The 14,638-nt window shown below is 35.7% G+C and overlaps 1 protein-coding gene across 2 annotated transcripts in view; it reads left to right on the top strand.

Annotated features, from left to right (window-relative positions):
• The window catches only part of MYOM2 (myomesin 2), a 74,130-nt gene that overhangs the window by 21,214 nt on the left and 38,278 nt on the right, over positions 1-14,638 (top strand). For both annotated transcript variants that reach the window (NM_205135.2, XM_046938513.1), the window contains exons 10-15: positions 2,451-2,612; positions 4,734-4,875; positions 6,449-6,648; positions 7,800-7,853; positions 10,281-10,408; positions 13,682-13,865. In NM_205135.2, coding sequence (NP_990466.2) covers positions 2,451-2,612; positions 4,734-4,875; positions 6,449-6,648; positions 7,800-7,853; positions 10,281-10,408; positions 13,682-13,865 — 870 coding nt within the window. The remainder of the gene's footprint in view (positions 1-2,450; positions 2,613-4,733; positions 4,876-6,448; positions 6,649-7,799; positions 7,854-10,280; positions 10,409-13,681; positions 13,866-14,638) is intronic.

Below are 14,638 nucleotides of genomic sequence, written 5' to 3'. Positions count from 1 at the left end.
GAACCTTTGCTGTGTGCTACAGTTCCCCATGTTGAATCTCGTGAGATCTGAAGGCAGTGAATAAATATAAATGATGAGAAGGTTGATTATTTGTAGAGCATTATGTGCTTTCAGTGTTGTGGGTTTTTTTTTAAGATAACATTTGATTCTACAATTTTATTAAGGCAATCTTTATTTTTCCTACGATTTTTCAGTTTATATTAATCAAATAATATTAATTGAATCCCTGAGAAGGACATGTATGATTTATTTCTAATAATTATACACAAGAGAAATATGTGTTTATTCAGTATTAATAAGCTTCACATGAGTGAAGCTTATTGAGGTTGTCTACTAAACTCCTAGGGGCGTATAAGTCAACTGAATCAAATCCTCTAATGTGGTTTGGGATTCAACAAACATAAATATGACGTCTACAATTCATGGTCCACTTAGAAGAATTTAAGATACTGAAAGAACGATCATGATAATACTTCTGAAATGTATATCTAATCTTAATAAGCGATCAGCTGGTAACTAGAGCTTTCTGATATAGATCTCTAGTGTAATATAAACATTATAAAGTGATATGCACCAGCATTCTGCAGTTATTTATACTGTAAAACAGAATATAAAGTTTAATTCAAGGGAAAAAATCACAGAGTGCACAACTGAGCTAATATTACAGCAGATCAAAATTCCTGATGAAGATAAACTTCAATCTATATCATTTCCCCTCTATATATGAATTTTCAGAAGAATAATGTTTTAGGAGAAATCTCTCTTATACTGAAAACAGCAAGTGAAGGTTGACTCACACTGATTCTGAGGGTAACTCTCAGAAAGTCTTGGTAGAAGTGATGGAGCATAACATGTCAGTGTACTGGAGATTTGATCACAACTGTAAGGTTTTAGTATTGTAATATTATTGTGATCACAGATGCATAAATACCTTCCCTAGTAAAACTAGAGAATACGTGTGTGGCCTCTGAAATTTACTCTTCTTGGCTTCTCTTGTCAACCATACAGGCTGCATTAAAAAGAGACCTCTTGCTTTCTTAAAGGATTTGGTGTATTTTTGGCCTTTTGTGAAGAAAAGTTTTTCTGCTCTTACCAAACACAACTACTTCCATAATTTCTGGTGTAAGGTACACATGAACAGTGGGAATGGATGATTCTGGCCTTAACCAGGCAATACAGGCTTGCTTGCAGTTTGTATATATTAATTCTGGAGTGTCTGCCATTCCTCTCAGCTTGGAATGTATATAAGTGACCTTTTATTCAGAGGTGCTGATGGCTCAACTTCATTTCTTTCTTTAGGATTTTCCACAGAACTCAGGCATTGGTTAAAGATTCTAGGTGGAGATGTTTTCTGATCTCATTTAAAGTACTTCATGTGTCTCTGCATGAAGTGTCAGTTCCATTGTGACATGACAGAAAGGGGACAGGCAGATTTTCTAGGCAAGGATCTCATGATTAAGGATTTCATGGGAATAAATGTGACTGAATTTATTTTATACTCTTCTCTCCAAAAAGCTGTGTGCTTAAATGATCATGTAATTTACTGTAAGTTTTAGTAGCATGTTTTATTATCTGAATATGTTATTTTTTATACCTTCCTATGTAGTTCAACTAGTAGCTGGAAAAATGAATTCCTTTGCAATCATTTGAGTGTCTGCACCAGTGCGTATTTAAGCAATAGAATAATAAACATTTATAGATATTCATTTCCTTTAAATATAATTCTGCTGAATTGATTAGAATAAATTAATATGCAATAGGTCTTAGGGATTTAGAAATAAAAAATAATCCAATCAATTATTTAAAAAGTTGAGGTGAAGAAAGTCCCTTGGCTAGCATAAAATATCCTGCTTGTTCTTTTGCTCAGGTTTCACTAGGCAATCAGATTAATTTGCATTAATCATGGGTCACCACCTCTCACCTATGAGAAATTCAAATTTAATTTCGTTCACTGCTGAACAGACATGCCTTGAGGATTTAAATTCAATGTATGCTTATAGCAGCCCAGATTAAACAGAAATCTCATTTTTAAACTTGGAAAAAGAAATTGAGTAATCTGACATTTGACCTGAACAGGTTACAGAACTTATTAATAATGAAACAAAGTTCCACCTTATATTTATTACAGAGTATGGCAGGTTTTCATATAATTTTTTTCAAAATGTAATATTTTGCAATATTTTTCTCTGACAGCATATTCAAAATAACAGTGATGAAAGTTCAGAAGTTTGCACTGTATAGGATAGTCTGAGATCTTATATTCTCAAATTCATTGAAGAAATATGCTTAGGGAGTCACAGCTTACTTTCTGTAGAGTTTTCATGGCATCAAAGCACTGTCCCTCTGAATAAAGTTAGTATAAACCTGGTGTAGTTTGGGCCTCTGGTTAGCACAGGGTTACACTAGGACATTGTTCTTGCCAGTGTGCTAATGTGGGCCTTCTGTTCCAGATGTTCTGATAAAGGACTCTAAGTGGACAAAGCTGTATTTTGGAGAAGGCCAGGCAGCTCTGTCCTTCACTCATCTGAACAAAGATGATGAAGGTTTATACACCCTGCGGATGGTTACAAAAGGTGGAGTGAATGAATGTAGTGCATTCCTGTTTGTCAGAGGTAAGATTTTCACCCCTTTCTTGGGAGAAATTTAAAATAGCAATAGAAAGAGTAGTTTCATTAAAAAACCCTATGCAATAAATGAAGCAGAAAGAAAGGTGGCATGGTGGTATTTAACAGTAATTTGATTTATACACTAGTCTGTGCTAGAAACAATATACCTGCTCTACATGAGTGAAAGCTTCAAGAAGAGTGTGATTCTTCCTAGAGAACCAGGTACATCATGCTTGTACAGAAACAGCTTATATCTTTCTTTACTTTCTCTTTTCCCAATAGGAAATGAACATCTTTGCATGCTAACAGTCTGCACTGTAATTGTTTTATCTACATTACCAAGTGGGAACAAGCCTTGTTGTGCATACTCAAATTCTGTGCCTGGCCTTAGGTGGAGACACAGGAGAAAGAAATATTCCTACTGACATACCAGGCACAGTCAGCTTAATAAGCAGAAAAAGAAGCAATGTAAGAAATTAGCTCATTGAAGAAATACAGTTTTCACAAGAGACATAGCTAAAAGGAAGGTAAACGTGTTAAAATAGAATAAAGGTCAGAATTTGCCCTTGCATTTGCATACACAACTCTCAATGAAGGGAGAATGAGCTCCCACATGTACATCTGTGCAAAACTAAGTTTTTCCTTTTAATTTTTTTTTTTTTTAATTGAGCAATGAAAATAACTGGCTGAGCAGTGCTTTCTTTCTCTTGAATGCATTCAACCACATGCCCAGTTGTGGCAAACTGGTGCAGCCATGCTGAAGCTGTTGGAGCTTCAGTAATTTTAAATCCATGGAGACCTGGGCTGGTCTTGGAAACATACTTGCAGTAGCATCTTCCAGCCAATTTATGCAGAGTGGAGAGGCATGAATGTTTTTTTGAGTGGCTGAGATCCATCTTCCTCACAGGACTAGCCCATGCACTTCATCAGCTTTTCAATATATCCTTAACAAGCCACTCTGATCTCTCTGGAAACAATATGCAGAAGATTTCTAGTTCCATTTGATTTCTAAAAAAGAAACTACCCAAGTGAAAAAAAAAATCATTAATTTATAGTAATTTTCCTGGAAATTATTCTCATGCTGGTGAGTTAATTTTAGGTATCTCAATGGTCCATTTTGCACTTAGTCTGATGCATTCACACACACAGAATCTTTGCCTTGAGCTATGTACTCCAGCGCCTGTAGTGCCCTTTGTTAGCCTTTGTCTTGCCTATTTTTTTTTCCTTTCATGTGTACAGAGTCTGCAGCTTGATTGAATTTCAGCCATCTCAAAACTGATTGCTTTTGCAATATGGGAAAATTATGTTCTCAGTACCTAAGGTTCCTCTTCTGAAGTACTTCAGATTCAGCTGCAAGAAACATTCATAAAGGACAGCAAATCTGTGGACATCTTTACAACATGTACATTGTTATCAATCATGTGACAGTACTTTTTTGAATGTATTTTGGGAAAATTTGAGAAAACATCAAGATTTAGGTTCAAATTAAAATTGTAACTTTTACTTGGTTATTTCAGAAAAAAAAAAAAAAAATCCATGAAAGAATACATTTGGACTCCCCACAGGAAGTTTTCATGTTATGGCAACCTTTCTTTGAAAGGAAAGAAATCTGTTAGTAGACCCCATTAGAAGCTTTGGGTCTATATTAGTCAATACCTCAAAAATGAAGCCATACAAGGATATCTTAATGAAAATACATTCATTACTTAGGCCTGTTGGCACTGTAAAATTTTATATAAAAAGCAGCCTTAGAAATGAATCAAGAGTTTGAAAAATTTTAATTCCCTGAGAGATTAATTTTCCTCAGCTGTACATTTGTTACCTTGATCTGACTAGTAACCCATTTAGCTACAGCTCTCAGTGGGAAAGATCAAAAAACACATGGGATAGTAAGGCTCTTAATTCCTGTGAAATGTAATGCAGGTGAGTTTCTTAAACTCTTTCCAGAACATTCTTATCCATGTGGAGAGAGATATGGGTCTGATTCATTAGTGCAGTGAATTAGAGTATGACAAAACTTTTGGCTTCCATTCACATAAAAGACTAGCAGAGCAACTGAAAATTTTCCCTTTTGCCTTTGTTGTAGACATCACAATCAAAACTGATCTACTTTTATTTGTGATCCAGATGCTGACGCATTGATTGCAGGAGCACCAGGGGCTCCAATGGATGTTAAATGCCATGATGCTAACAGAGACTATGTTATTGTTACCTGGAAACCACCAAATACAACCTCTCAGAACCCAGTCATTGGATATTTTGTTGACAAGTATGTAAGCATTGGGATTTATTTAGTTCTGTTTATTGTCAAAACCACGTACATTCTGAAGAATAAAAATGCCATTATATTGCCGTGCATTTATGTTCTTTAGCTGTATTTCTTTGCAGACCCCAGGCTCTGTAAGTTGCCTCCTTCGCTAAATTACTAGAATGTTTTCTTGAACACTTTTAGCTCTGATTTTCTAGTACTTTCCTGGGCAATCCTGGACACCATCTTGGAGCTAGCAAGGACCAGGAGCCCTTCCTAGTAATCGTTTGCAAGCACCCCCTCTTTATCAGACAATGAAAATGCTCAATAGCTTGGATATGGCCAAAACAGAGAATGAGCCCTGGCACTATAGGATTTATAGGAGTCAGAATCTATGGGTATCTTGAATTAGATTTAGTCTTTATAATCTGTATACCGCAAAAGCTGGAATCTAAGAATTATTACATTATCTTATAACTGTGTTATAAGAGAGGCTCGAGGCATAGGCTCTTGGGAGCCAATAGTTTAAATCAGAATGGCACTTTCTTTCCTCCAGTCTACTCTGCATTTTGCTCACTTTCAGTTCAAGGCAGGCAGCCCAGGATCAGGTAGTCCAATTGTTATTTTGCATTTATCTTTCACTGAAGTGCATGGTTACCCCTTGCAGCCAGGGTAGAATATCTGACCTTTAGTGTCTGAAGCTGACAGTCAGCTACAAACATTACTGAAATGCTTTCACAATGTACAACATTCTGCACTTAAAAGCAACATTTATAGTTCATTGCTATTTGCTACCCTGTAATTTGGAGTAGTTCAGAGACAACTGTCTGGGAATTGCTGGAAAATATTGGTTTATGAATAGTGGTCAGCATGAAGAAATTAATGTAAAAACTGAGGACTTTACCAGTTATATCCAATTTGTGCAGTGTGTAGATTATAGGAATATTTCATCTATTTTGTCTGTAATCTATCCAGCTGTTCTTTTTGACATTTTGCCTGGATTACTGCAGCATGAAGTAGCCTTTGATCACGACCCTGTTGTTCACGGTACTGTCAGGGCAAAAGGCGGTCTTCTCCATTAAAGTTTATAGTAGTAGGAGAAAAAGTGTGTGGGCACACAGTGGAGCCAATATGTGGACATTACTGTGCTTCTTGATGACTCCTGCACTAAGTAACTGAACCATTGTCAGAGAGAAAAGACTATTTGATTAAAAATATGACAAGAATGAGATAGAAAAGATTAGGTGAAAGTTGCAATTTCAGCATGTTCTGTAGAGATACATATAAAAAATAAAAGTGGAATAACTTATGCCTTATATGGCAAGGTAGAGAACTAAATGGAAGCAGAGAGAGTTGACAAGGACAAAAACAACCCACAACCATGCAAGAAAAATGACATTTGCAATTGCATTATGAATAAATGTGAACAACGTGAGCATTGGTTGTCTGATCAGAAGGAATCATATAAAGTGTGCAGCTTTCATTAATAAGTGATACAATTCAGTGACTTTTGTGATTCTGATTTGGTGTGTGTGGGATGGTGTATTTTTACTGTGGAACAACACTGATAAATGCTGTCTTCTGCTACTCCAAGATGTGAAGTAGGTTTGGAGAACTGGGTCCAGTGCAATGATGCACCTGTAAAAATCTGCAAGTATCCCGTGACTGGTCTTTATGAAGGACGGTCTTACATCTTCCGTGTGAGAGCAGTGAACAGTGCTGGAATTAGCCGGCCTTCTCGAGTCTCTGAACCAGTTGCAGCTCTTGACCCCGTTGACCTGGAAAGAACACAAAGTAGGTTGTACAAGGCTGGGACACATATTGAATATTTGATCTCACTTTTTTTTCAGATTCTGCTTGCTTAACTAAACTCGGGAGCAGCATTTGCTTCTTCCTTTGAATGAATATCTCACTAGTTTCAAGGTTGGGGGATATAAATGGAATGCCAAGATCTGCATGGACAATTTGTCAGGACCTGGGGATTCCATCTCAGTTATCTCTGATAAGCATTAAGTATAAACAATATAAATTACTAGAAAGAACGATGTTTTCAGAACAGCCAGTATGTCCTGGCAGCCTGTATCATTTGCAATGTGAAATGGGCCCAGAGGTCTCATAATCTTCTATGTTCACTGGCAGCAACATTTGGAAAAGTAGTTGAATATGCCTGCTTTAGAAAAAAATAAAAATGGAATTATGATATAAATTAATCAACCCATGGACTGATGTATTTATCCACAACTTTTTTTTTCACCTCAGAGAAGTGCCAGTACTGGCACAAAACTCCCCTGCTACTGGTTGAGGTATCAGATATTATCACTTTTCTGGCAGATGGAAAAAGTCAATCTAACAAACAAACAAAACAAAACAAAACAACAACAACAACAACAACAAAAAACCCATTCTGAAAAGTAGTCTTGTGCTAAAGGCCACTAAGGTCTGCAGAGAAGCCCTATGAGAGCTTCTCCATGAGAAGAGTAAGCTGTCGTGCTCTGGGGACTACTTTTATTGCATACATCATTATATTTGTGCACCTTCAGTTTTGTGTGCTTCTTTTATGTAGAAAGAAATTAAACTCATTATGAAGATGGCAGAGCACTGTCCCAATGTAGTCTGTAAAACCTGAGCTGAATATACACTTTCCATTGGCTTTGTGACTAATTCCTATAGCAAAATTCCAAATCACAATACATTTGTTTACCAGTCTGTGTCAGAACAGAATAAAACTATAGTGACTGTGGTTCTTACAGTTTATCACATCATAAATAGTAGTGTCACTCAGTTTACCTATGAAAGTGAATGAAGTAATGTATGACTTTTAGTTAATAACAAAGTTATGGAAATAGAAGTACACAGGCTTTTTAATAGATGATGTACAGTAATTTGCAACATTTACAAATATGTTAAACAGATTCAAGAAACTAACTGAATATTTTGCTTAACAGCTGTTCATGTGGATGAAGGGAGAAAGATTGTAATCAGTAAAGATGACCTCGAAGGTATGTTACATTTCTGTGATTTCAGTCCATCTGTTTTAATCCCAGGAATTTAGCATTGTAATTTGAAACAGCTTGAAAAGAAATCCTCCCAGTGAATAAACAGTTTATAATAATAAATATAGTCAGATATTTTGGCTTGCAAGCCTGAGAGAACACAAGTGAAAGGTAAAGGCCTTAAAAGACAGCACCACACTCTTTACTGCACTAATTGCATTAAGTGCTGACTGTATCTCCTCACTTTTTTGCTTTGGTTAGTGCTAAGCTGCATTTAAACAACTTAACATTGCATTTAATCACCCACATTTGCCTTCCATGCAGGCTTCTAGGAGCTAAAGATAGTTTTTTCAACTGCGTTTGGTGACCTGAGCAAGTTTTTTCTGCTTTCATTAGAAAAAAACAAACAAACAAATGAAAAACCACATACATAATCTATCCTGATTATGTAATTAATATATCTTTCTCTGAATGGAGATGTTGTTATTAAGGTTAAGGTTGCATAATGATCTTTTTACTTAAACTGTCAAAAATGTTAACTATAATGGCTCAATAGATTAAAAAAAAATCTATCTACTGTCTTTAGCAAAGTAAGCTTATAAAGCTGTATCTTCAATAATAAATTCATAAAAGAAAATCCACTTGAGAATAGGTGTGATTGAATGGAGAATTAGAAGTTAAAGTATTTCTCCAGTACACAGGTAGGACAGATGAAATTACTCTATTTTGGCCATGGTATCCTAAATGGATTTTTATGGATATTATAGAATCAAAATCACATTATAGAATCAGAATATGTTTGTCTCTCTTTTCTTTTTCTTTTTTTCCTTCAAAATCCATATTCCCCCTTTCAGGATTACCTGAGAATGATCTTTGGGGTTAAACAGCCCGTCTCGTATAGGTATGAATAATGATATTTGGATTCCTGTTTCATTATTTCTTCATATTTAGCAAAAGAATATGATTCATATAGATCACTAGTTTCATTTGTGAAATTGGAGAACACTGTTGAAAAAGTGATCTCATAGACCACAAACAGATTTATTTTTTTGTGCCTGGTGACCTCTTGTTCTGAGAAAGAGGGCTGTATCATCATGTTATATCATTAGAAACCATCAGCTTTGTTTTTTCAAGAATGTAAAAAAATACGTTGAGTTATGTAAAACCAATTGGAAGCCTTTGACTACATTCAGTGTTTTGCAAATGGTTGTTTTTAATGTTTAAAATTGTTTTCTTGACTGCCAGTCTGCAATTTTGTCTTAGATTCATCTGATTCATGTGCCTTTCTTGAAGAAAAAGTATCTGTAGGAAATCAAATATTAGAAAACACTAAGAAAAAATACATTCATGTATGTCAGTTCACTTTTGAAAGGTCTGGTTTTGACTGGAAAAAAATATATGTATTTTGCATTGTGAGCGTTATCGGTTCTAGAGATGTTTATAAGCACAAAATTGTTTCCACAATTTAAATATGACTATTAAAACACGTTTATCTTTTTTATTGTTGAGGTCTGGAAATTTAGGGTACATATGCTCCCTGTTAGTATGAGAAATGAGTAAACTGACCTTAAAACAACAAAACTTTTTTTTCCCTCAATTGTAAGCCAGAAAAGAGTAAAATATTTGCAGGTATTTGCTGAATTGTTATTTTTGAACTGTTATCAAGAGGAAGCTTCATTCAGAGCTGTGTAGCTCTGTCAGAAGCGTTCCTTCGTAGGTCTGGGCTTTACTGCATTGTAATCCCATTGGCATGAAAACTGGCTTCTTCTCATGCTGTGGAAGGTGACAGTGGACAGGAAGAGCCATGCCGAATTCCTTCGGCCTGGAACTGCACATGCAGGTCCTGCCTCACCTTCCTGGTAGCCCCTGCAGAGCAAGAAGGGAGGGGGTTTTGGTTTGGCCACTCCAACTGGTAGAGACACCATAGGGCTCTACAGTTTGTAGAAATGCTTTAGGCTGGCTGGTAATACCATCATATTATATCATAATAAGTTCTCTTTCCTTTCCTGCTTTCCACTTTGTTTTAAGCTGTGTCTCTCCTTCCTGTTCTTTTGCAGATATCCTCTAGATGAAGTTCTTATATTAACACATTGGGCTTCTGTCTTTGATCAAAAAATATATCTTATTTGCATATATGAGGAGATTTTTCCAAGGCATTCTGCCCAACAGATAAAAGTAATTCAGATGGATCAAAGAGAAAAAAAATGTGTGACAAATGCACAGCTTGTCAGGGACATATTTAACTTTTACTGAAAAAGTAAATAACCAACTCAGTTCCTCAAAATGGAATTGAAGTGAGCAAGTGGACTGCAAGTATGATATCATAGCCGAGATTGTGCTGCAGGGTGGGAGGTTAGAAAGATGAGCTGTAGCATGAGCTGACTCTGAGGTTAATCCAGTGTTTTACAGTTGCTGTGCTTATTACTCTTCCAGGCGATATTCAGATTCCAGGCCCTCCCACCAATGTACATGCTTCAGAAATCAGCAAAACATATGTTGTGCTCAGCTGGGATCCACCTGTTCCTCGTGGCAGGGAGCCACTGACGTATTTCATTGAGAAGGTACTGTACAGAGGCATTTGACTATGGAGGGTTTCACTTCATATGCCACATGCAGTTATATTCAACTCATTTTTAGAGCTGCAGAATGAACAATTAAACTAGCACTTTGTGAAGTCTCACAGGATTTGGTGATGGGACGTTAGAGAGGCCTGGACAATCAAATGATTTAATGAATATTGAAATTCATGGTTTGGGGAAAAGGTTACTACTCTGCAATTTGATTACTGCTGTTTAAAATGAGAACAAACTACACGTGTAAGGTAACAGTTTAATGGACAAAAAACAAACAAACAAACAAACAAACAAAAAGCCATGTTAGATTTCATATCCCTGTAGATACGACTGCCGGTTTGCACCTTGCCTGTGTTAAAGGGGATGTTATGCTAATCTTGCAGAAAAGCAAGGAATAAACAGTGACTCATAACTTGATACTCACTCTTCTTTTTGCAGGCTTACTACCCCCTTTGCTGTAACCAAATATTTCCAGCTTATTCCCTATAAGGCCAGTAGCTGTGTCTCCCAGATTCACTGTTGCCCAGCAGTCTTCATTGTTGCTTTCCTCTTCCCTTGGACTTGATAGGAAGCTTTGTTGATCACAGAAGAAGATGTTTGTTCTCCCTTGTAGGCTACAAAGATTTAGACACAGCTGTCCCCAGGTCAGGTATCTAAATTATGTTGAAATACAGCCAGAGGTTGTAGTCTTTCTTCCTTGCAACATTTTGCCATCACTTCAGTAAGTAAATTGGGCCTCATATCTGACCTCTAAAACTCCTACATGCCAAGCTATATTTAGTTTTTATGAATGATGTCTCTAGCATATGCCTCCTCTTAATGATCCACAAACAGTGAAACCATCCATAGAACTGCCACACATACAGTTTCCATCTTAAATATTGTGACAGCATTTTCTTAGGACCTTACTGTGCAAGTTTTTTTCTTTTCAAAGCTGTACAGCACATTTCTTTGAAGTTCATTTCTTAGCTAATCACTTTGTGGGTATTTCCCCACTTTTTGCAGCCTATCATCTTGCCTTCCCCTTCTAAGTCACTTTGAAATCTCCACTTCCAGTGCCTTTCATCTCTGCTTTATCAGTATATATTGCCAGTAGGGTCCTGTAACGTGAAGATCACTCACAAAATTTACCGGAAAGTATGTTTATGATTTCTCCCCTCCTGTTTTTCACATTCAGGAAAACTAATGACAAATTCCATAGAAATAAGTATTTTGTTTTCTCTTCATTCAACAAAATATCGTCATTTCTTATTTGTACTTATGCCTGGATGTAAACATCTGCTCTTATGTAAAAATATAATGCAAACTAAACTAAGAATTTTGAATTAGGTCTTTGTTCTGTATTGATACCTCAACTGAAAGTAACTTTTGGTCTCCAACTATGGTTTCCAGGAAAAAAACAACCAACCAAACAAAGCCAAATCCCACAAAAAGCCCCACACCAAAGACCCCATATCAGGAGAATGCTTTCAATTACGGTCTGACAGAAAGTATGGGATTTATCTCAATTTTAGCTGCCTATAGTCTGAGCAATTTACCTGCACTTTTCTGTAGCAATGAAAGAGAAACCAGAACTTTGTATTAGATAATGACTTGAATGAGGTGAGGCCCAAAAATACCTACTTGTTTCCAGAATATACAGAACTCATCAAGATGAAAAGCTCAGATGAAAATTTGTATTGAGTGGACATTAAGATTTAGTTGCATTTCAGTATAATTGTGAATTAGAAAATACAGATATCTGCATATTTTAAAGGAAACACTTTATATAGCTTCAGAAACTGTACAGCAGTGGCAGAGAGGAACAAATGAGTCTTAATTAAATGCCAAACTTACTGAGAGAAACTGAGAATGAAAACTAAAAGGATATTATTAGGAAAAAAAATGTTCATTACACTAATTAATGCCTGACTGTAAAATTCTTTGGCGTATAAATAACTTGTATGTGTGAATAGCCCAATCAGTACATAAGCATATGTTTGGTTTTTGCTTTGCACAGTCATTTGTTAATTTAGGAAAGCACATTTTCTAATTAATTTCAAATAAAGAAATCTCAGTCCTGAGTAACAAAAGGAGTTTTTAAAGGCCTCAGGAAACACAAATTGAAAGTGAATTCTCCATGCAGCATAGCAGTGTTCCTTTAAAGCATTTTTTACACATAAATTGAATCAAACTGCAAGGTAAAATATGATATTGATTCTTGCCTTTATGAAACTGAAATGCAACAATTTATGTTTTTCATTCCAAAAAGTAAAATTAAAAAAAGTTCAGATTTTCCATCTTATTAAAGAAGAAAATGTTGCATTTTTGTTTTGCTATAGACAACAATAGATGAATTCAGTGTCTATAAAAGAAGATTTTGATACATGGGCTCCAGATGTTTACTTTTTTATTATTTACCTATGGTAAGCCTCATAATGTACAGGGTAATTTCCAGGCACCCATGAAGCATTATCCCTTCTGTGAGAAGTCTGCAGTCTATTAGGTTTTGTTCTTGGACTCTTTGCTTGATAATTTATGAGAATTTAATTTTTATGCACGTTTCTATGTTGGAAGGCAATTTATTTATGCTATTTACTGGACACTTGCATTTTACTAAATATATTGAACTACAATCTTTGTTTTGGGTCAACAAATTACCTGGGGAATCTAATGGACACAAGAACTTTCTGAGAGTGTTGGTTTGCTGTCTCTCTTCTGTGTGCAGTTATAATACTAACTAGCTCAGCAACTATACCAAAAGCAGTATAACAGAGAGTGTTCAAAAGTAATTATTTCATTTGATGAATGATTCTAGGGATGTCACCTTTATAAACAGAGCACATAAATATGTGGCAGAGAGTAAAGTAACCTCATACTACAACATAACTTTCTGCTTAGTCTGGATTATACTGAACCTTTGGGTGTTCATGTACATTTTACAGAGCATGAGACCTTTGGGACCAATCTTTTGGGACCAATCATAGCTGACAGTCATGGCCCTAAATGAAGGTTAGCTATACATACAAGAGTCCATATATTGAAGTCTGGACAGAGAGGGAAACAGTGAAGTACTCAGACCCTGTAGAGTAATTGAATGGACAAGTTATGAGAATTTGCATATGCTGAAGCAGGGCATTTGAGAATAATCATCCTCCATTAGTTCATGAACAAATTCATGGCAGGTTGCAATATAGCAATATGTTTACTTTTGACAGTTCCCAGAAGTGATTTGCAGCTTTTTTATTTCTTTTTCTTTTCTTTTTTTTTTTTTTTTTCCAGTCTATGGTTGGCAGTGGAAGCTGGCAAAGAGTCAATGCACAGGTTGCTGTAAAATCTCCTCGCTATGCAGTGTTTGACCTTGCAGAAGGAAAACCATATGTCTTCCGAGTCTTGTCAGCAAACAAGCACGGCATCAGTGATCCATCTGAAATCACAGAACCTATTCAACCACAAGATATTGTTGGTAAGGCATTAATTGTAAGGCATTAATATTAAATAAAATTGATATTGTACAAAATATAAAGAGACAACTAACACTGTAATTAAATTTGTCTGATTACCATAATAGTAATCAAATTCATTTGTTCAATACTGCAGAATTTTAAAAAGACCATGTTGTTAAATTTTGAAAGCATTCCAAAATTTTTCATAATGATCACAAGTCTCCTTGTGATTAGGCTATCACTAACTCAGATAATTACACTATCTGGCTCAGGAAATTATATACTATTTTATTTCCTACATATTCAGCTTGATAAGGTAGCCTTTCCTTTCTTTCCTAGTATTCTAAGTTGCAAATTACATCTGGTGCAGAATTCCTGTGGCATGCAGATGATTAGATTTCAGTGATGGGGAAAGGTACATCTTCATGGTCAATGGTAACATTTCACATGAAAACAAAGTGTGTATTTTGGGGCCTTGTTCAACCACACAAGTGAAAATTTAGGGAGTGGTTATTCCTCTTGTTGCTTAAATATTTGGTCTATTATTGCGGTTTAGCAAAGTTTAAATATGACAGCCTCATTGGCAGCTTTTGACAGTATTAACAGCTGTCACCTTCAGCGAACGTAACTTGTTAGTACACTTGCTAGAAGTTGAAAAAGTTACAGTATTTGATATACCACAGTGCAATAAATGTTGATAGATGTAGTCTTCTTAACATTTACCATAATTTTTAAAAAAGCAGCCTACTGACTTTAGCTTGATCTTTTACTATACCAGATGAAATAAAATAAT

The sequence above is a fragment of the Gallus gallus genome, chromosome 3 (assembly GCF_016699485.2).
Source record: "Gallus gallus isolate bGalGal1 chromosome 3, bGalGal1.mat.broiler.GRCg7b, whole genome shotgun sequence".
NCBI classification, from domain to species: domain Eukaryota; kingdom Metazoa; phylum Chordata; class Aves; order Galliformes; family Phasianidae; genus Gallus; species Gallus gallus.
The sequence above is the reverse complement of the archived record's forward strand: the minus strand, read 5'-3'. Positions and strand labels throughout refer to the sequence as shown.